The sequence below is a fragment of the Sebastes fasciatus genome, chromosome 5, assembly GCF_043250625.1.
Source record: "Sebastes fasciatus isolate fSebFas1 chromosome 5, fSebFas1.pri, whole genome shotgun sequence".
NCBI lineage: Eukaryota > Metazoa > Chordata > Actinopteri > Perciformes > Sebastidae > Sebastes > Sebastes fasciatus.
Genome location: NC_133799.1, coordinates 1,471,402 through 1,496,554, shown reverse-complemented (window position 1 = coordinate 1,496,554; position 25,153 = coordinate 1,471,402). Strand labels below are relative to the sequence as shown.

Here is a 25,153-nt window from a genome sequence, read left to right as displayed (position 1 = left end):
AACATCCTCACAAACACTGTTGGAACAAAGTAATTAGATTCATTATTACACCCAACATTTTGATTATGAGATAATCTCAGAAAATATTAGATTTTTTTTATCTCATTTATTTTTTGTTTTTTCTCAGAAATTTCTGACTTTGTCAGAGAATATTAGATATTTTTCTCAGAAATGTTGTCTTTTTTTTTTCTCGTAAAATTGTGACTTTAATCTCAGAATTTTTTTTTGTAAATGTATTATTTTATAATCTCAGAACATTTGATTTCTCATAAATTTAGTTTTTTCTCAAAAATGTGTGATTTTAATCTCAGCAAATTTCTGAGTTCTTTTCTCATAAATTGATGACATAATAATCTCAGAGAATATTACATATTTGTGAGTTTTTTTCTTGTAAATTTTAACTTTAATCTTTGAGTTTGTTCTCTGAATATTCCCCCCCTCCCCTGGCTCTTACCTACAACGGCCATAATACTCCTTGGTACAGATTTTTTTTCCTTTTGTGTGTATGTAATCTTTCTATAATAGAAAAATATTAAAACAATAAAATCTATTGTCAGGGTATGAGGAGAGGACTGAAATCTGTCCATCTGTCCGACCATTTGTTCTCTCAACAACAGCTGCTGGCCAGACTGTCGGTGGATATTCATGCTCCCCAGAGGATGAATCCTAATGTTGATCCTCTGACACGCGTGTTCCCGTTGAGCTCACATGTTTACTCCTACACAAAAAAAGATTTGATTCCATCTTTATGACTCCGTGAGCGTTCCTCTGCTGCCGCCCTCAGGCTACCAACACAAGATGTCTCATAATAACGTACCAGGCCGGCTGCCAGTAAACTCTGGGATTCAACCATTTATTATTCATGAAATGAAGTTATAGGGTGATAAACCTTTATTTTATTGATGATCCCATGTGGGACAGTTTATTCAGCCACACTAGTGCTGTGATCTGAGAAACGCACCAAAGCAACTGAGACAAAGCTGTAAACATATCTGTATCATTTCACAACATAATCGTTGATGTTCCATTGAAAACTATAGTTTTTAAATATTCGTCGTCACTCCCTGATGCATCATGGATGAGGAAAGCTTACAATGTTTATTCAAGTGATAAAGTGTTTGACTTCTCCTCCTCATCCTCCTCTCTGGTGTTTCTCTGCATGCAGACCTTGAATCTGGCGTACAGCAGCATATTCAGCACCTACAGGAACTTCGTGGGTCCTCCTCACATCAAGGTGATGTGCAGACTGCTGGGCTACCAGGGCATCGCTGTGGTGATGGAGGAGCTGCTGAAGGTGGTCAAAAGCCTGGTGAGTAGGACAGGAAGGTGGGAATCATCACTGATGTCCTCATGAATGAACCGTAGAGAAGGAGGTCTTTGTTGGATCTGGTCTGTTCTCTTCATAGTTTCCTCTCAGCAGAGTATCTGAACGGTATTCGCTGCTGCTGTTTAATGTTTAATCCTCCTTCTCTTCTACAGCTTCAGGGAACCATAATGCAGTATGTGAAGACCTTGATGGAGGTGATGCCTAAGATCTGCAGACTTCCTCGCCATGAGTACGGTTCCCCAGGTAACTGAATGGATGAGGGATTTTAGTCATCGGATGTCTGGATCTGAAGTTATCAGAGAAAAAAGCTGAGCAAAAGATGTATTTTAAATAAATAATTAATGAACTTAAAAGTTAATAAAGATAAATAAATGAATAAACAAAAGAGAGAATACATAGAAAAAAATAAAGAGGCAAATTTAAACAGAAATATCAATTAATTTATTTATTTTTTAATAATTTTGGTACATTTAATGGCATATTTATCAACTTTATCAACTTTTAAATAAGAAAAATAAATATATTTAAAAATTCATAAAAATATATAGATTCATAAATAAAAAGGAAAATTAAATAGAAGAGTATTTATTTATTGGGTCATTTATTTATTTATTTGTATTAACTTTTAAATTAAAAAAATGAAAAAATAAATAAATACACTTTAAAGTTAATACAAAATAAATACATTAATAAATAAAAAGGAAAATTAAATAGAAGAATATTTACTTATTGAGTCATTTATTAATTTATTTTTGGCAGGTTCCATCCTCTAAAGGTTTGTTCTTGTTTTGCTCAAATTCCTTTCTCCTTTAGTTTTTCTATATAAAATGAGAACAGAGTCGTTTGTTGTCTCATTTTGCAGAGACCTGTTTACTTGAGATATCTGAGAAAATGTTGGCGTGAGGCCACAAAAGCAGTTCAGCGTGTGTTTATTACGGAGTAGGATATTCCTGCAGCTGCTGCTGTGATGGACGGTTGTGACAGATTTGAAAGGAGATGAGATATTTGGACTGTGTGTTTCCTCTCAGGTATCCTGGAGTTCTTCCACCACCAGCTGAAGGACATCGTGGAGTACGCCGAGCTGAAGACGGTGTGTTTCCAGAACCTGAGGGAGGTCGGCAACGCCATGCTGTTCTGTCTGCTGAGCGAGCAGAGTCTGGTACGCCTCTCACAGATTCTTTCTTGTTCATTTCAAATTGAAAGTCTTATGGCTTATCATCAGTGCCCTGATCCAGCCAGTCGTCTGATATAAACTGGAATAGATAGTACTGAGCATTCATCAGGAGATATTCACTACACCAGGATGCAGTTTAAATGTGTTTTCATGCCTTCTCATGTCACTGTTTTGACTTCCTCTGCTTCTCTCTCTCAGTCACAGGAAGAAGTTTGTGATCTGCTGCACGCTGCACCTTTCCAGAACATCCTTCCACGAGTCCACGTCAAAGGTGAATGTGACAGCAGTGCAGTAGTTTGTGAATGCCAACACTTGAAGGTCGAGTAAAAGCAGTCATTGAGAAGTGAAACGCAGGAATCATTTAAATACGTTCCTAAAAGGCTTCACAGCCAGAGTGACAGATATAGTTGTGTAACGATGTCGACGGACAAAAAACAAGATAGGCTCTCTAGAGTGTTTGGTTTGGCCGTTCTGGGCTCCTGTAGACACATGGAGGACTCCGTGAAGAGGACCCGCTCCCTACGGAGATATAAACGGCTCATTCTAAGCTAATAGATCCCCTAAATGCTACACACGGGTCCTTTAAGTAAGTCAAAATCATTTCCTAAAACAGCTGGGATCTGCAGTTTTTATAAAAAATGAAATACTAAAAACGACTAAAGGAAATGGTGCATTTGTTGGGGACTATTTCCAGCGGTGGACTGATACAAATATGATGCTCTGTGTCACAGAGGAAGAAGCTACATCAGAAAATACTTTGTTGATTTGTTGACAGTAATAAAACTATAGATGTCTTTTCCCCGCTGTGCAGAGGGGGAACGTCTGGACGCCAAGATGAAGCGCCTGGAGGCCAAATACACGGCGCTGCATCTGGTTCCACTGATAGAACGCCTCGGCACCCCTCAGGTACGACCAGTCTAATAAATACGCCGTGACAGGAAGCTGTCATCGACATCAGTGATGTCGACCAGACTATGTGCCGATGTGTTTAACATCACACTTCATTTCTTCTCTTTCAGCAAATCGCCATTGCTCGTGAGGGCGACCTCCTGACCAAAGAGAGGCTGTGCTGCGGTCTGTCCATGTTCGAGGTCATCCTCACGCGCGTGCGAGGCTTCCTGGATGACCCCATCTGGCGCGGACCGCTGCCCAGCAATGGCGTGATGCACGTGGACGAGTGCGTGGAGTTCCACCGTCTGTGGAGCGCCATGCAGTTCGTGTACTGCATCCCGGTGGGAGCCCACGAGTTCACCGTGGAGTGAGTGCAGCAGCAGCACACGCACATCTGGACCACATCATGTGATCTAAAGCATCCTTTACTAAATCACACCCCCTCCCTCTCTACAGGCAGTGCTTCGGAGACGGCCTCCACTGGGCCGGCTGCATGATCATCGCCCTGCTGGGACAACACCGACGCTTCGACATCCTGGACTTCAGCTACCACCTCCTCAAGGTGCAGAAACACGACGGCAAGGACGAGGTCATCAAGAGCGTGGTGAGTTGGAGAGATGAGCATCAGAAATTATGGCGCAGCAGTCGTGTAATTGTCGTATTCATTTGACTTTTTCAGGCATTTTTTTTTAATTTCATCCTAAAACTTGGGGGCAAAATTTTACATTTTATTGCGCATTAACAAAACTTTAGATTTTTAGGTTGTAGTGGCTCAGTTTTAAAGCTAGAGTGAAGATTCTGGTATCATATGAAACTAGAAAATCTGACGAATCCAATAAAAGGTCTAAAAAATGTCTGGAAAAATAAAGTCACAAAAAAGTCTAAAAAATGTTAGGAAAAAAAAGTCTGAAAATGTCAGAAATAAAGTCCAACAAAAAAATAAAAAAACTTTTTTTCAAACTTTTTCTGGAAATTTTTTAGACTTTAAAAAAAAATAAAAAATATTAGGAAAAAAAAGTCTGAAAAATGTCCGATAAATGTCGGAAAAAGTCTCTTTTCGTCACAACGGTGCGTTAAAGTGAATGCAATACCGCCCCCACGCTGCTCCGATTCTCCGTCTCCAATCTCACGTTCCATCGTCCCCTCACTCGCGAACAAGACCCCGAGGTACTTGAACTCCTTCCCTTCAGAAATATTATAATATATAATATGACTCACTCTCTAAATGTGTGCTAAATGCATTGACGCAGCCAAAATTATTCAAAAATGTCCCTAGAGATCCATAAGGGTTAGCAAAAACAAAACAAAATTACCATTTCATTAAGTCTCTCTGTATTTCTGTTTCTGCTTCCCTTCAGGGTCTGAAGAAGATGGTCGACAGAATCCGTAAGTTCCAGATTCTCAACAACGAGATCTTTGCCATCCTGAACAAGTACATGAAGTCTGGAGACGGAGAGAACATGCCGGTGGAACACGTCCGCTGCTTCCAGCCACCGATACACCAGTCACTGGCCAGCAGCTGAGGTGGCGCCGCCGCCGCCATCGATCCCGTGGACCAGCGTTGAGTTCCAAACACTGTCATCATTACCAGACTCCCCTCAGATATTCCCCCTCCTCCTCTACTCTGGTCTCCAGTAGCAGCGGAGCACTAAACGTAGGGAAGTCGGGCCACATCTTTACGTCAGAATGATTTGTGTTGTTTTTGTATTCACTCGTGCCTTATGAGAAATGAATAGATATTGTGGATGAACTATTCTTTGTTTTATACTTGCAGGAACGCTCTAGATCAGGGAGGTGAAATTAGTTTTATCAGATACGTATTTAAGGGTTTGCAGTGGTGGATTTCTATTAAGGGTGGATTTTAAAGTGGGGGGTGAAAGTATTTTCTATATATTGTTGAACGTGCATGCTAAACATTTTAAAGGAAAAGTAACAAAGCTCATACTCATGTTAAGCATTTATTCACCGTGCCTTGTGTTTTCAAATGTTTTAATCATTTTAATTCAATAAATATGTAACAAATCTGTTGGTTCATCTCCGGAGCTTCTCATGTAAACGCTACAAAACAAAAGTTCAGAACGACCTCCAACTCAAAAATGTTTGTTACGTTCAAGTATCACGAAAAACTCAAATCATAGTGACCGTCCTCTTTTTAAATGTCGTCATCGTCAGCAGGACCTCATATAGAATATATATTATTAAAACCTTTTGATTTATAGAAAGTAAGTCAGTGCATGAATATGCATGTACATATAACAAAACATTTCTTTTAAAAAAACTCATATTTACAGCGCTACAGAGGAATGAAATTAACGGAATATGACGGCTCATATTCTGAGAGAAGTAAGGCAAATTAAAACATTAAATACAATCCACTGGTCCGTCCACATCCCCGCAGTTGATTGTCTGATTGTCGTCGTGAGCAACAACGACGCCATGGTTGGTGAGTCAGTAGGCAGCTGAGAGAGCGTTCCTCAATGATCCAACGAGGACGTCATCGCCCCGTTTCTTCTGGAGACGCTGTCGAAAGGCAAACCCATTTCTCTGTCCTCCATGTCCTCGGTGTTCTGCAGCAGGTCGTAGTGGGACGCCATGCCGTTGGCCGCTGGAAACGCCCGCTCCTCCTTCCTCATGGACACGGCGAGCGACGCCAAGCTGACGCTGACGTCCTTGAAGGCGTGGAGCAGGAAGATCCCCACGATGATGGTGAGGAAGCCGCTGAGGGTGCCGATGACGTCGCCCGTGCCCATGTGACCCCACTCCTTGAAGAGGATGGCGGAGCAGCTGAGCACGGACGTGGTGAAGAACACGTAGTAGATGGGCGTCACCAGGGACGTGTTGAATATGTCCAGGGCCTTGTTCAAGTAGTTGATCTGCGTGCTCACGCACGCCACCAGACCCAGAAGCAAGATCCACGCCAGCGGGTTCCTCACCACATTCTTCCCGGCGATCGCCTCCTTGATGGCGATGCCCAGTCCTTTGACGCAGGACACCGACAGCGCCCCGATCACTGAGCAGATGGTGATGTAGACGAGGATGTTGGTCTGACCGTGACGGGGACCCACGACGAAGATGAAGATGAGGGCCACGATGATGACGAGGGTGGCAAAGATGAAAAACCCTGAGAGGAAGGGAGCAAACGGGTGTTTAGTTTTAGATCTATATATTAGATTAGATAGAGAGGAATATTTCCGATGTCTGGTGTGTTGTGTACCGGGGTCGACCAGCTTCTTGGCCATGTGCTCCAGGCTGCTGATCTCCTCCTCCTTCGGAGCGTGGATCACCATGGTGGTGGAGCCCAGGATGCTGAGCAGGCAGCCCAGCTTCCCGTGCAGGTTCAGCCGCTCCGACAGGAAGTACGACGACAGCACCGCACTGCAACCGACATTCACGGTAAGCAGCCGCGGTTATTTACAGTCCATCAATCCATTTACAAATATGTAGAGAAATGTAAGTTTGAATGAGTCGTCTGTACCTGACGAGCACGCTGAGGGCTCCCAGTGGGGTCACCAGGGTCGCTGGAGCGAAGGCATACGCTGCGAAGTTAGCTGCTTCACCAGCTCCCACTGAGAGGGATGAAGACACATTCAGTAAGACACATGATGTAATAAAAGGCAGGCGGAGGTTAACCAGGAAATACTGTCTGAAGTTTAAATGTGTTGACACAATATTAAATACATAAAGTACCCTCCCATGTACAGTAAGCACGGGTTTGGTAATTTACAGGACAAAAGAAGACATCTAGATCAGTGATTCTCAAAGTGGGGTTATAAATTATAAACTTGTGCTGTATCATTAAAAAGTGCATATCTACAGATGGGACCAATAAAATGAGCACATTGTGTCCATTACTCCAACGTCAGCTCTGGACCAATAGAAACTCAGGAATCACTTCCTGCTGCTGCTTAGCTTAGCTTATTAGCCAGCTAGTTAACTGGAGAGCAAGGAGAAATTATATTTGAGTCAGTCCACATCATCAAGTGACGCTAAGCCCAAACTAAATTGAGAAAATATGACGACAGTTATATCGAGTGACGGCGACGGGAGCCCAAAATCCTTCATGTGTCTTCAGGTGCCGGCAAACGAAGCCATGAAGCCGGCTGAGCTAAAGCTAAAGAGACATCTGATTACAAATCCCTCTGAATATCAGAGCAAAACAAAGTGATATTAACATGATTCAAATGTAAATGTGTTTCTGTTTATCTCTATCAAACACATCTGAAGGTTGAAAAGGTTTAAAATACAAATAGTTCCAATGACCCCTGATCTAGGCTATAAATATATATGATGGTTTAACAGCATTTCAGTGACTAATGACGACCTACAGCACACTGATATATAGTCATTTAAAAGGTCCTCAAGACACAACAGCTACGTGTAAAATGAAAATACATGAAAATATGATTTCAACCAACTTTAACCCAGATTTAATCTCAACATCGTTTAACCCTCTAATCACCAGCAGGTCCATCCAGGCTAACCGGGCTGTTATCTGATCACAGGTTTAACTACGGAGCGTCGTTACTTACTTGATAGTAAACCGGCCCACCAGAGCCATTCCTTCAGATATGCATGACCACCCTGACCTGAGGAGCAAAACAACAGAACATATCTTTAGAACATGTGATTCCAGTCATTTGAATAACTCTTTTGCATGTAAGCAAAACATGAATTATGTAATAATCATCAGACAACCAGTCAGACAAGTCTGTTCTGGATTTGAGCTGAAGGTCAGGTGAGAAGGGGAAGTTAATGTTTACTAGGTGTTAAGAGAGTCATTCAGACACACGAGTACAAACTGAGGTAGAAAACATCCCAGGAAGATTCCACATGGAAACTTTCCAAGGGAATTAACGGGAATAAAATGTAAATAACGGAGTCGTTTCCTCCGGCTGTATTTAATAAACCTTTTACCGTCATAAGGAGACATCAATATAAACTATTCTGATAGAAATTAAAATAATTAACAGTTTAGTTGAGTTCAACTTCAATTAAATTACATTTAACTTTGTATTAAACTTTCATTGAACAATAACAACAAAACATTCCCTATGACACCCCTCCAAAATAAAAGACTTCTCTCCACATCCTCTCATGGACTTCCTCCATGTCACACTCTGATTTCAGGTGTATTTTCCCTCCAAATAAGATCACTATTATAAGGTTTTTATATTGAAAATTTAATTATGATAAATCACAATTTATTTCCCAAATTCCCGAGCTTAACTTCCCTTGGAACACTTCTGGAAATGTACTGATCCTAGGTGTATTTTAACCCCAACATGCCATAAGTCGTAGTATTTTAAAAGGGACTGTTTGTAACTTCTTCCACGTATAAATCATTGCAGGTCGGTGTCTCATGGTTGCTCGCGTATGTCTCCGCTGTTCAGACTCAGACTCCAACACAAACTGCAGTGAAGCACCAAAACCTCTTGGTTGTATCTAGTGAAGCTGTTAAACAGTGTTGGCCGCGGTCGGAGGACGCGGGGGAGACGTAGCTTTGGTCTCCAGGACCGGAGTCTCTGCTGTACTCTGCTCCTCTGCCTGCCTTCACTCACACACCGCGCTCCTTCTCTCTCTCTCCACCTCTCACGTGCATGCTGCTCACTCCACACTGCAGAAGAGTTAGTTTAGCTCTGAGAATATCTAGTGAATGTTCAGTGGACGTTTGTGCAGAAATAACTGCTGCAGCTCCTCCAGACCAACAGAGGTTTCCCGTGTCTGGTGAAGTGACGGGGCTCCGCAGAGAGAAACGTTATCGTCTCCCCCGTTCCCTCCGGCCGCGGTCGGGAGGCTGAGGCGGGAAAAGCCAACACTAGGATCAGCATTGATTCATGGAGAGACCTTGGTCTGGTCAGCTAACATTACTGCCAAGCAGCTGAAATATAGAGTGATATTGTGCTTTTAGCTGACGTGTGTCTCCTCACTGTGTTGAGTGATGCTCCTTCATGTCTATGTAGAGCGAGCACAAGCGCCAGCAACAGGACGCTGACTTTAGTTGACTTAACGGCCACAGGTGAAGCTGTTAACAAGACATTTCTGATTCTTACAAACAGTCCCTTTAAAGTGTATTTTCGCCCCTAAATAAGTTCACTATTACAAGAGTTTTATATTAAGATTGTGAATTTTTGTATCATCCAAATTTCCTGAGCTTAACTTCTATCGGAAAATTTCCAGAAACTTACTGACCCCAGGGAACCAAAACAAGCCATAAAACTTTAGTATTTTAATGTATATTTTACCCCCAAAATAAGTTCACTATTAAAAGATTGTTATATTGAAATTGATCATTTTTTCTCTCTCCAAAATTCCCGAGCTTAACTTCCCTTGGAAAAGTTCCTGATCCTTTGCATCCCCACTGTAGTGTAAACACAAACAAACAAACAAACACACCCTGCAGAGGTGAGACAAACCCAGCGAGCCTGAAATGTAGGTAAAGGTGTGATCAGGTGTTATCAGGTATGATGAGGAGAGCTGAAGGCCATCCCCACTGGTTTGGCTACTTGTCGTCAGCGTTGCACAATGAGAGCAGGGAGTGCCTTGACTCAGCTGACAGAGTTGGACAGGTTGTTCCTTGGCGTTGTGCTAGTTGTGATGTTCATTAGATACTCAGAAAAGGTCCCTACCTGCTCGCATCGAGCCCTTCCTGGCCAGCCGCAGAAGTCCCTTCTTCTTGAGGATGAAGCTGCCTCCGATGAAGATGCTGGAGCTGACGGCCAGTCCCAGACCGATGTAGAAATCATACTTCCCCCTGTCCTGACCCATAGCGAGGCTGGATGTGTTGGTGATGGCGTCTGTCACATTTACAGCCAAACAGTGCAGATCCTGACCAAAAGTACAGTCGCGACCGGACGCCCGGACACCTGAGAGCGGAGCAGATGGAAGAGACAACAAAAAACATTTAACAACTGCTCTGGAAAAGAGTTAAACACATCCGTGTTTACAGCAAAGACCTACCGGTTTCACAGATGATATTACAGGAAGATAAAAAACCCATGATGTGACGTGAGGGAAGAATCCATCAGAGTTAACAGCACATCTATCTAGTTTCTAGGTCCCACACAGACACACTGAAGTGACTGTTGTTGAATGACCAACCGGCTCTCTGGGTGTTATACATAAGACGCCTTGTGCAACTCAGTCAGCTGTTGCTGTGTCAATAAAAACCTTCAAGACAGGAATTCAGGGAGTGACACAACGCTGAGTTTAACCTCAGAACACCAGGTGCAGCATCATAATTATCATAATTATTATTATAGCACCTTTCGTTCCATAAACTCAGCTCAAAGTGCTTTACAATATAAAAACAAGGATATTATTTTATTTTTATTATTATTATTATTATTATTATTATTGATATGTTCTGTTCTAACAGTTACCTTAATGTCTTTTACTTTATTTATCTGCTTCTATTGTCTTGTAAAGCACTTTGTAACATCGGTTTTTGAAAAGTGCAATATAAATAAATTTATTATTATTATTAATGTAACATAAGATGGAAAATAAAACCCACTTGATAATAGAGCAAAAATAAGATTAAAAAAAAATAACAATGAGTAAATAAATAAATAAAACCAACTTCCAAATTTACCCACTGTGGGACTAATAAAGGAATATCTTAATAGAATAAAAATAAGATAAAAAATAATAATTAGTACATAAAATGCATAATATATGATGGAAAAATAACACCCACTTGATAATAGAATAAAAATTAGATACAAAAATAATAAGTACATAAAATGCATAATACATGGTGGAAAATAAAATCCCCTTGATAATATATAAAAATAAGATATAAAAAAAACAGACAAACAATAATTAGTACATAAAATACATAATATAAGATGGAAAATAAAACCCACTTGATAACAGAATAAAAATAAAATAAAAAATAACAATGAGTACATAAGATACAAAATAATAAATAATAATGATATAAGATGGAAAATAAACCCACTGACTGATAGAATGATAATAATAAAATAAACCCACTGACTGATAGAATGATAATAATAAAATAAAACCCACTGACTGATAGAATGATAATAATAAAATAAACCCACTGACTGATAGAATGATAATAATAAAATAAACCCACTGACTGATAGAATGATAATAATAAAATAAACCCACTGACTGATAGAATGATAATAATAAAATAAACCCACTGACTGATAGAATGATAATAATAAAATAAACCCACTGACTGATAGAATGATAATAATAAAATAAACCCACTGACTGATAGAATGATAATAATAAAATAAAATAAATAAAAACAACATTTTAAAAGTGTGGAGTAAAGTGTTAAACAGAGTTTGAGGCCTGCATCAGTAAAGTCACAGCTAGTTAAAGACTAAAGTGAAGAGATCAGTTTGTAAATAAACATTTAGCTCTGAGACATCTCTATAGTTAGCTGTTAGCTCTTAGCTGTTAGCTCGGAGCTGTTAGCTCGGAGCTTTGAGGCTGAACTGACAAAGACCTCATCCCGGATCAGGTTCTGTTGTTGCCGCTGTGGAGCTCCAGTAAACCCGCAGCAGACTCCCAGTTAGTAACTACCCGGTTATAACACACCAGAACATGTTACCATAACCAGCAGCAGCAGCACGGAGGAACCACCGCGGCTCGTTGTGTCATTAATGAGCCTTTAACTGAGACTGTGGACCAGGGTTAGCCTCGTTAGCTCCCGCTAGCTCCCGTTAGCTCTCCGGCTAGCTGAGCCAGTCAGCTTTAACCCGGGTTAATGTTGTTCATCTGTTGGTTTTCTCGGTTTAAAGAGTCATAATGAGAGTTTGTTACCTGGTAGTGAAGCTGTTGGCGGGTTTCCTTCAACAACAACCCGGTGGAGGTAACTAAAGGTGAGCTAACAGCTAACAGCTAACAGCTACTTCCTGGATATCTGATGCTAACATCTCATAGCAGCTAACAGCTAACCGCTCCTCGCTCACCGACTCGCTGACTGACTGCTGCCGCACTGAGAGCGTCTTCTTCCGCCTCTCAGCGCAGCTGTGACCGCTGAACTGTGACTGACCTCCGCAGGCTGAAGTCTAGCAGAACACTATTTATAACTCTTTATGGTGTTTAACCAGCAGGGTTTATTATACTCACTCATTACACTATACATTATAAAACTTCATGTTCATTACTAATAATAGACTACAGCATCATAACAACCTTAATGAGGAGGGAACTTAGTAGTTTAATGAGTCATGATTTACTAAATGAACTGAGTGAATTGTTTATTGTAGGTAAAACTCATTTACAACAACATTGCAATACATTTATGAAATGTTTAATACTTTTTAAATCAAACAAGATAACCAAACTCTAATTAAAGAAAGGACTCATCATATTACTTTTAATATAATGTGCAATTACTTTTCAATATCATATGCAATATTACTTTTTAATATAATGTGCAATATTACTTTTTAACATCATGTGCATATCATCGATTACATTTTTCCGCAGGCTGAAGTTCAGCAGCACTCTGATAGTAAATCTTTGTGGTGTTTAACCATGATGGTTTTATTACACTCATTATACACTATACATTAAAAAACACAAACTACAACTTCATGTTCATTACTAATAATAGACTACAGCATCATAACAACCTTAATGAGGAGGACATTAAAGTTATTAATTTAATGAGTCATGATTTACTAAATGAACTGAGTGAATTGTTTATTGTAGGTAAAGCAATTACAATTACAACAACATTACAATACATATATAAAATATTTGACAGATAATGATTATTAATATAATAATAATAATAATATATTGGATTTATATAGCGCTTTATAGTATTCTCAAAGACGCTTATTATTAGTAGTAGGTTATGTAACTAGTTTTATTTAGTTTAACACTTTTTAAATCAAACAAGATAACCAAACTCTTATTAAAGAAAGGATTCACAGGGCTTGTAAGTAATATTGCACATATTGTAGAAAAAGTCATATTACTTAAAAATCATGTGTCCTATTACTTTTTCAGATAATGTGCAATTATACTTTTATATAATTTGCAATTATACTTTTTTCAATATCATGTGCATTATTACTTTTATATAATGTACAATTATACTTTTTTATATAATGTGCAATATTACTTTTTCAGTATCATGTGCAATATTACTTTAATATAATGTGTAATATTACTATTCAGTATCATGTGCAATATTACTTTTTAATTTTAGTTTACTTATTTTACTAAATCTATCTTACTTGTATTGTTAAAGTTATTCTATCAGGCACTGGTGTTAATATTACTTCTTATACACTTTATATTTATTTCTCTATTGTTTTTTTATTTTATTTTATTATTATTATTTTTTAGCAATCTCTGGCACAAGAATTTCCTTTGGGATTAGTTAATTAAAATTAAAAGTTCTATTTTATCTTATCTTTATTTCTCATGGACCCTTTAGTCCAACAGATGCTTTCTAAATCCAGAACATCACTTCAGGTTTGTGTTAGTTTGTCCAGTCGTGAGGCGTCACTATTAAACCATTTATGACAAATAGTAGAAATGAGTGTAAACATGTTTTATAATGTAAATAAATAATCCATAATCCACATGTATAACCAGTAGCACCATTTAATATCCTGATAAAACATCCAGTGACCACAAAACAAGAAGTTTATATCCGTTATCTATATCAGCTTTATAAAATCCCCTGAATTAGACAAAACACTCCTTCAGTCAGTGTTAATTCTTCTAAACGAGTTCTGGACTAAAGAGGCTGCTTCTGAAATGACTCTGAATAATTCACCGGCTCACTGAATAAGTCAAAGTGATTCTACACTGATCCCGTCTAACAGTCAGGAGGGTTATTAAAGCAACACTCTGGATAGAAGTAAACAGTTATTTTCAGTCCCTATTTTAACAGTTAGTAATGTTTTTAAGCCTCTTTACAACTATAAAACTAAATTAACTGTTCTCAAAGCCGTATTTGAATGTACTGTTTAACAGCTATGAGATGTGAAGAGAGCTGCATTACTGAATATTTATGAAATTAAAGAAGGAATGATTAACTTAAATAAGTGTGTTTTACTTTGGCTGATATTTGTGAGTTACACAGTAACTAAGGATAAACCTGTCACGATAATTATCAACGTATTTTACGATATATATGGACGTGACCTCGATCATTTTTGCTGACCTATATATCGTCCGTTGTGTTTGTTTACATCAGAATATCACCACGATGTCAGAATACACAGCAGGGTTTTCCTACCATTATATAAGACATTGCACTTTTTTTTTAACAGAACCTAAGAGTCCATTTAATTATTGTTTTGGTTGTGAGTTTTTATTTTATTTATTCAGAATATTTTTATATTTTTTTCACATTCCAATGTCTGAATATTCTTGAGAATTAAAAGATCGTAGCTATTATGCTATTATATTATCATTATAATATATCACAATAATATCAATATCATGTGCAATACTATGTTTTGCAATATCACCGTTCATTGTTTGCAATATTACTTCTTTTCTCCTCATATGCAATATTACTTATTTACTTCCTTTTCTGTTTTTTTTAGCTTACTTTTTTTATTTTTACTTTTACTTATTTTATTTTATCTTATTTTATTTTACTTATTGTATTTAATTTTACTTATTTTATTTACTAATTTTACTAAATTTATCTTATTTATTGTTATTCTATTACACATTGGTGCTAGAAATAGTACTTTTTATTTTATACACTTGGCTTGTTGTAATTTTGAGTAATTTCTGGCACAAGAATTTCCTCCGGGATTAATAAAGTTCTATCTTATCTTATCTTAGTCTAATCTTTCTTTAGTCTTCAAATACAAAAATGGTAACAAAATATCAAAAACATAAGCAGTAAAAAGGTAAGAACAGTAATATTAAGCACGGTATATTAAGCACGGTCAAAGACTAGTGTGCTCTCCAGGCTCCATAGCTTCAACTGAATCGTTTAACGAGCACATGCAGCACAATTTAGCTTTCGCCCAATCAGAATACAGGACTGGCTGCAGTCACAATTGGTCCTTATTGAGCACACCGCAGTGAAACTACAGAGTTATTTATCTCAAGCAAATAAAACAAAATGTAAATTAACCACAGATATTTCTACTGAACAAATGGCTCTAACAAATACATTATTTGGTCATTTAAACAAATCAAGCAGAGACGGTGTTATAAGACAGTCGGTATGGCACAGGAGTCGTGTAAATGTGAAGGCATCTCAGTCTGTCTTCTTCTTCCACGTAATCAAAGCGTCTTGGGAAATGCGTAGTAAAACGACCCCGACGCACACCGTGGTCAGACCACAGAGCATGGCGAGGCTGTCGGTTAGAGTCAGCGCCGTCCACTCCCTGAAGAGAAGAGCAGAGGCAACGATCACCGTGGACGTGAAGGTCACGTAGTAGACGGCTTCGAACACGTTGGAGCTGAAGCTCTCCAGGGCTTTGTTGATGTAGAAGAACTGGATGAGGATGCTGACGGCCAGCGTTCCCAGTAAGACCAGGAAGAGAACCAGAGCTCTGCTGCTCCGCGGACCTCCTCCGAACACGTCCGGCGCCACCAGGCCGAGTCCTTTACTGCTGGGGACGGTGAAGCTTCCCAAGAGGGAACATATGGCGACGTACACCATGATGTTTGATGAGCCGTGAGTGGGAGCGACCCACACGATCAGTATGACCAGCAGCACAACCACCAGGAGGGCATACAGCACAAACACTGCAGGACGAGACACAGATATCTTCAGTTATTATACTCTCAAAAATAAATAATAGTTCAGACAACTTTGCATCAGTGAAACTAAACTTCATCTTCATCTCTAATAATTCTGGAGGACACCAGAGTGAATTAAAGGTATAATGGAGTCTGTCACCTGGGTCCGACAGCCTGTCCTCCAGCTCCAGTCTGGATGTGACAGCCTCGACTTTAGGGGCGTGAATGATGAGCACGACGGAGCCACAGCAACACAACACACAGCCCAGCTTCCCCAGGAGGTTCAGATGCTCCCTCAGGATCCACGAAGACAGCACAGCCCTGCACCACACAACAAGGCATTAAGGCAACTCACAGAGTCCTGAGAGGTTATACAGGGTCCTAGGGGTAATGTCAGACTTGTTTTTGTGTCAAAATATTGATTTCTTCAGTAAGTAGCCGTGTAATAAACGGGATAATGTTCAGCTAGCGGGTCATTGTTGTGAAAGAATCCCCTTCAGGGTGATGAGAGACCTCTGTCAGGGTTTATTTCACAACAATGACCGGCTCCCTGTACATTATCCCTCATATGAGTATAGCTCCAGTTACCCAAACAACACTCCGAGGGCTCCCAGTGGCGTCACGATCACAGCGGGGGCCATGTTGTACGCCAGGAAGTTCCCAATTTGACCAACAATCACTGATGACATCAACAAACCGGTGTGTCAAAAACATTTAAACACTGAAGGAAAATCATGTTTTAAATGTAAGTAAGGGACATTACACATAAGTCAGAATGTAGTATTGAACTGTGACTCCTGCAGGATGGCAAGCTGTTTTTAAAGGGTTCATATCCAGTCTGGAACATTAAATGTTAAAATGGCTTATTTTTAAGGATTTAAACAATCGATTAAAATATTTAATCGCATGTGATTATCATAAAGTGGGCATGTCTGTAAAGGGGAGACTCGTGGGTACCCATAGAACCCATTTACATTCACTGATCTGGAGGTCAGAGGTCAAGGGACCCCTTTGAAAATGGACATGACAGTTTTTCCTCCACAAAATTTAGCGCAAGTTTGGAGCGTTATTTAACCTCCTTCATGACCAGCTAGTCTGACATGGTTGGTACTGATGGATTCATCAGGTTTTATAGTTTACTGTGATACCAGGATCTTCACTCTAGCTTTAAAACTGAGCTTTTTTGCGTCAATGTGTGATATCTTAAAATGAATGTTGACTTAGGAGAAATAAAGTTCTAGATATTTTTGAAATACAATTTCTACCAAGAATGTCGTTGCAGATATCTCTAATTGCCATTGTCAAAACAGTTTGCCATATTTTGTGTATATCCAGTCTTCTGTAGATATTAAATGTTAAAACAGTCTGCCGTAGATATTAAATGTTAAAACAGTCTGCTGTAGCCTCCAGAGTCGATAGATGGCGTTGTACTCACTGGACAGTGTTCCTCCCCACCACACCACATCTGTGAGGTACGAGACTCCTGTAGGGAAATGCAATAATTTAGTCCGTTTGGCATTTACTCAACTTTAATATGTTATTTATATGGATTAATCACTTCTACCCATCAATAAAGATATATAAAGAAGAGTTGATGTCTGTCTATTTAATTCAACTTTATTTATTTATTTATTTATATAGCACCTTTCACAGTCTGAACATGCAGCCCAAAGTGCTTTACATAGATAATATAATAAATAAAATAAAAATAATACAATAAAATTAATTAACTAATAAAATTACAACAATAAAATGTAAAAATAAATAAGTAAATAGATAAATAAATAAAACGTAAGAGAATAAAATAAAATAAACACCATAGATAAAAAATAATAATTATAATAATGTAAAACACAATGATTAAAGTTTAAAAACAAAGGCTAAAACATTACTCCAGATTAAAAAGATGGGTCTTTAATTTCCTTAATAAAATTACAACAATAAAATGTAAAAATAAATAAATAGATAAATAATTAAATAAAAGTCAATAGAATAAAACAAAAACAAACACCAGTGATAACAATAAATAATTATAATAATGTAAAAAACAATAATTAAAGTTTAAAAACTGAGGCTAAAATGTATTTCCTTCCTTGTTATTCTGATATCCAGAGGCAGTGAGGTAGTTTAGGGACATACTTTAATAACAGAAGGTATTTAATGGGACACATAAGGAACATTTAAAGGAAAGCGGTGGAGGACCTCCTCAGTAATTAAATGTCTATAAACAGTCTACCTTTGTCCTGGAGGGTCTGGGTCTGGGTATCATCGGATAATCCGTTTTTCCTTTTGAATTCAAGAACGAAAAAACTTTTTTTTATTTTTTCGTTTTAAACCAAAAACGAGAAAACGGCCGTTTTCTCGTTTTTGGTTTCTGAATCAAAAAATGAAAAACGAACCCAAACCGGGCCGTTTGTTTGTTTTTGCGAATTCCTTTTCTCATTATTCGTTTTTAATTGAAGAACGGAAGTCACGTGGGTTTTTCGTTTTAAACCACAAACGAAAAATGGAATCACGTGGTGCTCTGTTTGTTTTTTGTTTCCAAACGAAAAACGAAAAAAACAAATTAAAAAAACGATCCGATTTTAGTTTCTTCAAGTTTCTTTCTGTCATTTTCTGTTTTGAATCGAGGAGCTGAGAACGGCAGTCACGTGACCCGGAAGTGAAGGCAAACATGTCAAAATAAAAGCCAAGAAGATAGTTTGGTCATTCTATAAAAGTGTAACATTATTTAAGCACAGGATCAAAGTAACAGTAGAAGATAAATAGGCTAAATAAATACATACTCTACCTAAAAAACGAATAATGAGAAAAGAAATTCGCAAAAACAAAAAACGGAACTAAAAACGAGAAAACGGCCGTTTTCTCGTTTTTAGTTTAAAACGAAAAAATAAAAAAACGTTTTTTCCTTTCTGAATTCAAAAGGAAAAACGGATTATCCGATGAGGAGGACAGTAGTAATAAATGTGTACCTCTGTCTCTGGAGCGCATTATTCCCTTTTTCTGCAGCACAAACGTGGATCCGTTGATGAAGCTGGATATAACTGCTATCAGTATTCCTGAGACAGGCAGAGAAACACCGCCCGGTTCAGAGTCTACAGACATTATTACTATTAATACTGACGCTGTTTATTTATGTAGTTTAACTGTAGAATGAGTGAGGGGATAATAACGTCCAGCTCGTCCAGTTCCCTAATTTGGACCTGGACAGGGAAGTGACACACTGCGCATGCGCGTCTCCTCGAGGTGCATCATGGTAGATGGAGTACCGAACGGATCTGGTTACTGCGCATGCGTCAACCAGAAACCGGTTCATTGCCAGGTTGGTTTATACATGGAATTTGCTTTGGTATATTAGTGCATAGACTAAAAACATAAATACTGCATAGAATAGTAAAAACTGCAATTATATATTAAATATATTAAATATATGTACTTTTGAAAAAAGAAAGAGCTGTGGAGGAATGTGCAAAAATCTATTCTTGGGATGTCAAAAGGTTCACAGTATTAAGAATAAATAAATCAGTCAGACTTTATTTGTATATAAATCAAATGTAACACAAAGTGCTTCACACAAAAACTCTAACTTGGTATACCAACATATTACAATAAGCAAAACAGACAAGAATACATGAATAGATAAATAATTACAGCTAAAAAAATAAAATAAAAAAATAGATAAAATAAATTGTGAAATAAATACACTCTAAAATTAAATGAACATCTAAAACTATATGAAATATGTGACTACATGAAGCTAAATAAAACATGTGAAATAAATACACTCTAAAATTAAATGAACATCTAAAACAGTATGTAATATGTGACTACATGAAGCTAAATAAAACATCTGTGTAATAAATAACACTATATTTAAATAAACATCTAAAACAGTATGTAATATGTGACTACATGAAGCTAAATAAAACATCTGTGTAATAAATAACACTCTATATTTAAATAAACATCTAAAACAGTATGTAATATGTGACTACATGGAGCTAAATAAATCATGTGTGTAATAATAACACATTCCTGGGCTCACAGCGCCACCTAGCGGCTCTCTTGTCTTCCTCCAGGCCGACCCCGCCCCTCCTATGTCCCGCCTCCAAATACAGAAGGAGCGCCTGTTTTTTTACCCCGACCTGTACGAGCGGGCGGTGCTAGACTTAGAGTCCCACCGGTTCCATCCCATCGCATTAGAAACCCCGCCTCCGCGTGCTGTCTTGGTACTCATCGATCTCCCAGTTATACGACTACGTAATGTGTTTCCATGCCTCGTGCCTCCAGTCCGCGACCTGTCAATCAAATCCGTGATGAGCGTCTCGGTGATGCAGCTGAGCTGAGAGGAGAACCGGAGAGAGGACGGGAAGAACCGGACCAGAACCGGACCAGAACCGGACCTGAACCGGAGAACACACCGCAGGTACATCAGGAATATACTGTTTGAAGTGTCATGTTGCTGTTTGCGGTGTTAACGTCTGTTTCACTGCGGTGTCACGGCTCTTAAAGCTCGGTAACCTGGAGGAGGAGCAGAGCTGCTGCTAGCTATAGCGAGCTAACCAGCTAGCCGCGGAGCTAACCAGAGCGTTAGCCACCTAGCAGCAGCATCATTATGTGTTGCAGTCTGTGCTGCGTTATATGAGCGAGCTTCTGCTGTGTCAGTGTGTGTTATTACCTGCTGGACTGGTGTCTGTTATCCTGCATGAAAACCAGGTTATAATCTCAAGTATCAAGGTGAACAGAGACTGTGTCCTTGCTAGCATCTAATGCTGCTACTCTCATGTAAATGTTCTAGTTCTGGATACCTGGATCTCTGGCCTTCAACTGCTAGGTAATTATGTACATTAAGCTAATGCAAGGTGCAGTTTAATGCAAGCAACAGTTAACTATAGTAAGTGCAGTTGTTTTGCATAAATAAATACAGGGATAGTAGTTGCATATGTAATTGAAAAGGTTGATCCAGATACAGTATTTTGTGTCATGTTCATCTTCAACTGAAACATTCATGATGAAGCAGCATAATGTAGATGTATCCTGTGTAAAAGTTAGTATGTTATTAGTTATTATAGTATTATTAAAGATCCTGTTCTGGATACATCTCTGGCCTTGAACTGCTAGTTAATTATGTAAATTAAGCTAATGCAAGGTGCAGTTTACTATAGCTTTTGCATAAATAAATACAGGGATAGTTGCATATGTAATTGAAAAGGTTGATCCAGATACAGTATTTTGTGTAATGTTACTTAACCTGAAACATGCATGATGAAAGCAGCAAAATGAGTATATTAGTTACTGTAGTATTATTAAAGACCTGTCATTGTAGTGGTAGTGATTCAGTCAGCCTTATGTTTGGAGAAACTGCTGTTGGGTTTCCCTTCTGTTTACATTTGGGTGATATCATGCTGGTTTAACCCTGACTGTGTACATTTATCAGTGTGAGTTAAACTTGGTACCAGTTCTTACATCTCTGGCCTTCAACTGCTAGTTAATTATGTTAATTAAGCTAATGCAAGGTGCAGTTTACTATAGCTTTTGCATAAATAAATACAGGGATAGTTGCATATGTAATTGATGCAGATAAATATACAGTATTTTGTGTAATGATACTTCACCTGAAACATTCATGATGAAAGCAGCATAATGTAGATGTAACCTGCTTAACAGTTAGTATGTTATTAGTTATTATAGTATTATTAAAGACCTGTCATTGTAGTGGTAGTGATTCAGTCAGTCTTGTGTTTGAGAAACTGCTGTTGGGTTTCCCTTCTGTTTACATTTGGTTGATAATATCATGCTGGTTTAACCCTGACTGTGTAAAATTTACCAGTTTGAGGTAATCTTAGAGTAAGTTCTTATCTTAAAACAGGTGTTAAATTACGTTTTTATTCAATTCAAATGAAACTGTAAACAGACCTGGAAAGGAGCATGCTAATGTTGTCCAATATATATTTTTAATTTTGGTTTTAACAAAATATCTTTTAACCTTTTTTTAACTGTAAGTTTGTAAATGTGTTCCTACAGTACTAATTGTCTTTCATCTTGTTATCATGCAGGTTGGCTGCGTCTGCAGCCAGGAGAGGAGAGGGGAAGATGCCTTCTCCATCTTTTACCCTCGATGCTCAGCTGAGATTTCATGACAAATGGCTGAAGATAGATCTACAGGTATGTGCACATAAAGGAGGAATCATATGAAAATAAGTTGCTTTTTCTGATGAAGAGGACAGCAGCCGTAACCATGGAGACTGGGGAGAAGTGAAAGTCTGAAAAGTTTGACAATATTTTTCTTTTTTTTTTTAGTTGAAAGATTATATTTTAGCTTTACTGTTCACTGTATTGTTTAGTTTCTTTTAGAAGCAGCTGTCTGACTGTGTTGCATCATGTTGGGAACATACCGTACAACATGCAAAACCTCTAAACCTTGATGTCTCGCTGATAGTGAATCTATCTTATCCCTTTTTGTCCAAAAAATTTTTTCTACGATGCCAGAAAGTGAATACCTATCACGCTAGTTAGCACAAACATCCAAAACTCTGCTTCTTTAACAGAGTCAGAGTCAAACTGTTTGTTTTAATAACCTGATTACTTCAGACTAGGGCTGTCAACGTTAATTTTGTTTTAATGCCACTAATTTGAGCTAGCTAGAGTGAAGATACTGGTATCATATGAAACTATAAAACCTGATGAATCCATCGGTACCAACCATGTCATACTAGCTTGTAGTATAGGAGGTTAAATAACGCTCCAAACTTACGCAACATTTTGGCGAGGAAAAACTGTCATGGCCATGTCCAAAGGGGTCCCTTGACCTCCGACCTCCAGATCAGTGAATGTAAATGGGTTCTATGGGTACCCACGAGTCTCCCCTTTACAGACATGCCCACTTTATGATAATCACATGCAGTTTGGGGCAAGTCATAGTCAAGTCAGCACACTGACACACTGACAGCTGTTGTTGCCTGTTGGGCTGCAGTTTGACATGTTATGATTGGAGCATATTGTTTTGTGCTAAATGCAGTACCTGTGAGGGTTTCTGGATCAATATCTGTCATTGATTTGTGTTGTTAATTGATTTACAATAATAAATATATACATACATTTTGCATAAAACAGCATATTTGTCCACTCCCATGTTGATAAGAGGATTAAATACTTGATAAATCTCCATTTAAGGTTCATTTTGAACAGATAAAAAATGTGCAATTAAATTGCCATTAATCGCGATTTAAATATTTAATCAATTGACAGCCCTTCTTCAGACATAACTGCAACCTCTGGCCTACAGGCTGTATCGAGCCTCTTGCACAGATGATTATTGTTTTTCCTGTAATGTGAAAAGAGGTGTATCCTATAATATTACAGTAAGTTAAGGGGAAAGGTGTTCTTTTGTGTGGTTGTGAAAACAAACTCATGTTGGTTGTAATTATGAGGTCTTTTATCAGTATATAGTGGATTTAGAGAACTCTCACTGTACTATACTGGCTGTCTGCTTTCTCTTCCACAAATTGCAGCCTGTCTGGACTGATAATTGGTTTGCACCACCAAATGAGGACTAAAATTGGGCAACGGTGTCATGTTTTCCCATCGTTAGATGAGGGCTCTCTCCAGTTCCTGAAGGCAGCTTTATGTGTCTGGTCTGGTGTCATCTCTGAGCTAGCATGTTTTTGATATTTTAAGACACTGGATCCTTGAAAGCAAGAGTTGGCTTTCCACTTGTGAGTGTTTCACCACTAGGAGGATGATGACATAGATTTTACAGCAGATGAATCAGTTGGTGATAAAGCAGCTGTTTTGTACTGTCACTTATATCTGGTATTAGTTTTATTAGTGTTAGTTTTCTTAGCTGGTTTCTAACAGGTTTCCTTTTGTGTTTGATCCAGATGTTTGAAACTGTAAAGAGGAATGAAATGTGGAAATGGTTGGAGTTGTTCCGATACCGATACCAGTATCGAAAATACATCTGTTACTGCCCAAAATTCGGGATTGGGTATCGGCGAGTACGGCAGTCTACTCACCGATCCGATACCAGAAAAAAATCAGCTTGTTTAACCGGAAATCAATTCAGTCGCCTTCACTGTGCTGTCACCCTGGACACCCTGGTCATTTCATATCAAGATATGAAATTACCTATATCGGGATAGAATATTTTGGTCATATCGCTCAGCCCTATTTAAAATGTGACCGTGAGAAGAAAACAATTATAGACGACAATATAAAAAAAACAACAAGCTAAGCTCACTGGTTACACTGGATCCATATTCGGTCCTATTATAATGCCCTGATAATGTGGTAATGGAAGTTACAGAGCAAACACATGAAGATGTGAATACACACTGATCACTGTAAAGATGATTTTTATAAACCTGCCATGCTGATTTTCTGTTTGTAATTTGCTTCGTCAGCGGGCGTTCTCTCCAGAGGGACTGAGCGAGATGTGGAATGAAATGGTGAAAGATGAGGAGATAACATTCAATGGAGAAGAATCGGCTCAACCAGGTACAGTGTGAAGGCACTGAGACACATTACAGCAGTCATTTACCCTCTATGTACAGTATGTATGTTGTTTAAAGATTTACACATGGACGGCTGTCATCTCGTCTGAGGATGATACGTGAGCCAGGCAGCGTTGACCTTTTAACCTTGATGATGGAAATTTCTATTTTCTTTTGATTCTTTTCAGAGGATTGCACTGACTGCTTTGGAACGCAGATCAAAGAGAAGAAAGAGGAGGAGGATACATCAACATCTGTACATCACTCCATCATTGAGACCTGGGACTGGGGGCGGCAGCCAGGTGAGACCGCTCCTTCAACAAGGTTAAGATGTGCCGGGCCGTTGTGGCCGACTAACGCTACGATGCTGTATGGATGTCACGAGAACCAATACTTCGGCAAAGAACGTATATCGCTAAGAAGTGAAAGTCAATTGTTTGTTCCATTGTAAAGTCAGCGCCCAAGAGCAGTGCTGCGCTTCCGCCATTTCGGACTGAAAGTGACGACTGGACGCCAGTAAAACGTCCGCCTATAAAGTGCCGTACAAATGTA

At 38.6% G+C, this 25,153-nt stretch overlaps 4 protein-coding genes across 10 annotated transcripts in view; 2 read left to right on the top strand and 2 right to left on the bottom strand.

Moving 5' to 3' along the window:
* Positions 1–5,416, top strand: part of cyfip1 (cytoplasmic FMR1 interacting protein 1) — a 41,256-nt gene extending 35,840 nt beyond the window's left edge. For both annotated transcript variants that reach the window (XM_074636734.1, XM_074636735.1), the window contains exons 24-31: positions 1,166–1,309; positions 1,480–1,570; positions 2,356–2,486; positions 2,700–2,772; positions 3,313–3,407; positions 3,521–3,759; positions 3,849–3,996; positions 4,751–5,416. In XM_074636734.1, coding sequence (XP_074492835.1) covers positions 1,166–1,309; positions 1,480–1,570; positions 2,356–2,486; positions 2,700–2,772; positions 3,313–3,407; positions 3,521–3,759; positions 3,849–3,996; positions 4,751–4,915 — 1,086 coding nt within the window. In that variant the 3' untranslated portion in view covers positions 4,916–5,416. The remainder of the gene's footprint in view (positions 1–1,165; positions 1,310–1,479; positions 1,571–2,355; positions 2,487–2,699; positions 2,773–3,312; positions 3,408–3,520; positions 3,760–3,848; positions 3,997–4,750) is intronic.
* nipa2 (NIPA magnesium transporter 2) lies at positions 5,340–12,498 on the bottom strand. 3 transcript variants are annotated; one of them, XM_074636764.1, is made up of 6 exons: positions 12,344–12,498; positions 10,019–10,255; positions 7,922–7,978; positions 6,868–6,958; positions 6,607–6,767; positions 5,340–6,513 (listed from the first exon to the last, which is right to left on the bottom strand). In XM_074636764.1, exons 2-6 carry the CDS (start codon positions 10,155–10,157, stop codon positions 5,867–5,869), a joined length of 1,095 nt encoding a protein of 364 aa, XP_074492865.1. In that variant the 5' UTR covers positions 10,158–10,255; positions 12,344–12,498; the 3' UTR covers positions 5,340–5,866. The 3 variants fall into 3 exon arrangements, with proteins under 3 accessions (XP_074492865.1, XP_074492864.1, XP_074492863.1); XM_074636763.1 differs by having other exon boundaries at positions 12,195–12,487; XM_074636762.1 differs by lacking the exon at positions 12,344–12,498 and adding an exon at positions 10,350–10,502.
* A 1,481-nt stretch (positions 12,499–13,979) lies between these two features.
* Positions 13,980–19,335, bottom strand: nipa1 (NIPA magnesium transporter 1). Its single transcript, XM_074634509.1, has 5 exons — positions 19,082–19,335; positions 17,545–17,592; positions 16,698–16,788; positions 16,270–16,430; positions 13,980–16,115 (listed from the first exon to the last, which is right to left on the bottom strand). The coding sequence occupies exons 1-5, from the start codon at positions 19,212–19,214 to the stop codon at positions 15,622–15,624; spliced, it is 927 nt and encodes a 308-aa protein (XP_074490610.1). The 5' UTR covers positions 19,215–19,335; the 3' UTR covers positions 13,980–15,621.
* A 1,036-nt stretch (positions 19,336–20,371) lies between these two features.
* Positions 20,372–25,153, top strand: part of herc2 (HECT and RLD domain containing E3 ubiquitin protein ligase 2) — a 60,811-nt gene continuing 56,029 nt past the window's right edge. For 2 of the 4 annotated variants that reach the window (XM_074636730.1, XM_074636728.1), the window contains exons 1-4: positions 20,373–20,535; positions 22,166–22,274; positions 24,512–24,605; positions 24,790–24,903. In XM_074636730.1, coding sequence (XP_074492831.1) covers positions 22,203–22,274; positions 24,512–24,605; positions 24,790–24,903 — 280 coding nt within the window. In that variant the 5' untranslated portion in view covers positions 20,373–20,535; positions 22,166–22,202. Of the gene's footprint in view, positions 20,536–22,165; positions 22,275–24,511; positions 24,606–24,789; positions 24,904–25,153 lie in introns of all 4 variants that reach the window. The other 2 variants (XM_074636729.1, XM_074636731.1) reach the window with 2 other exon arrangements.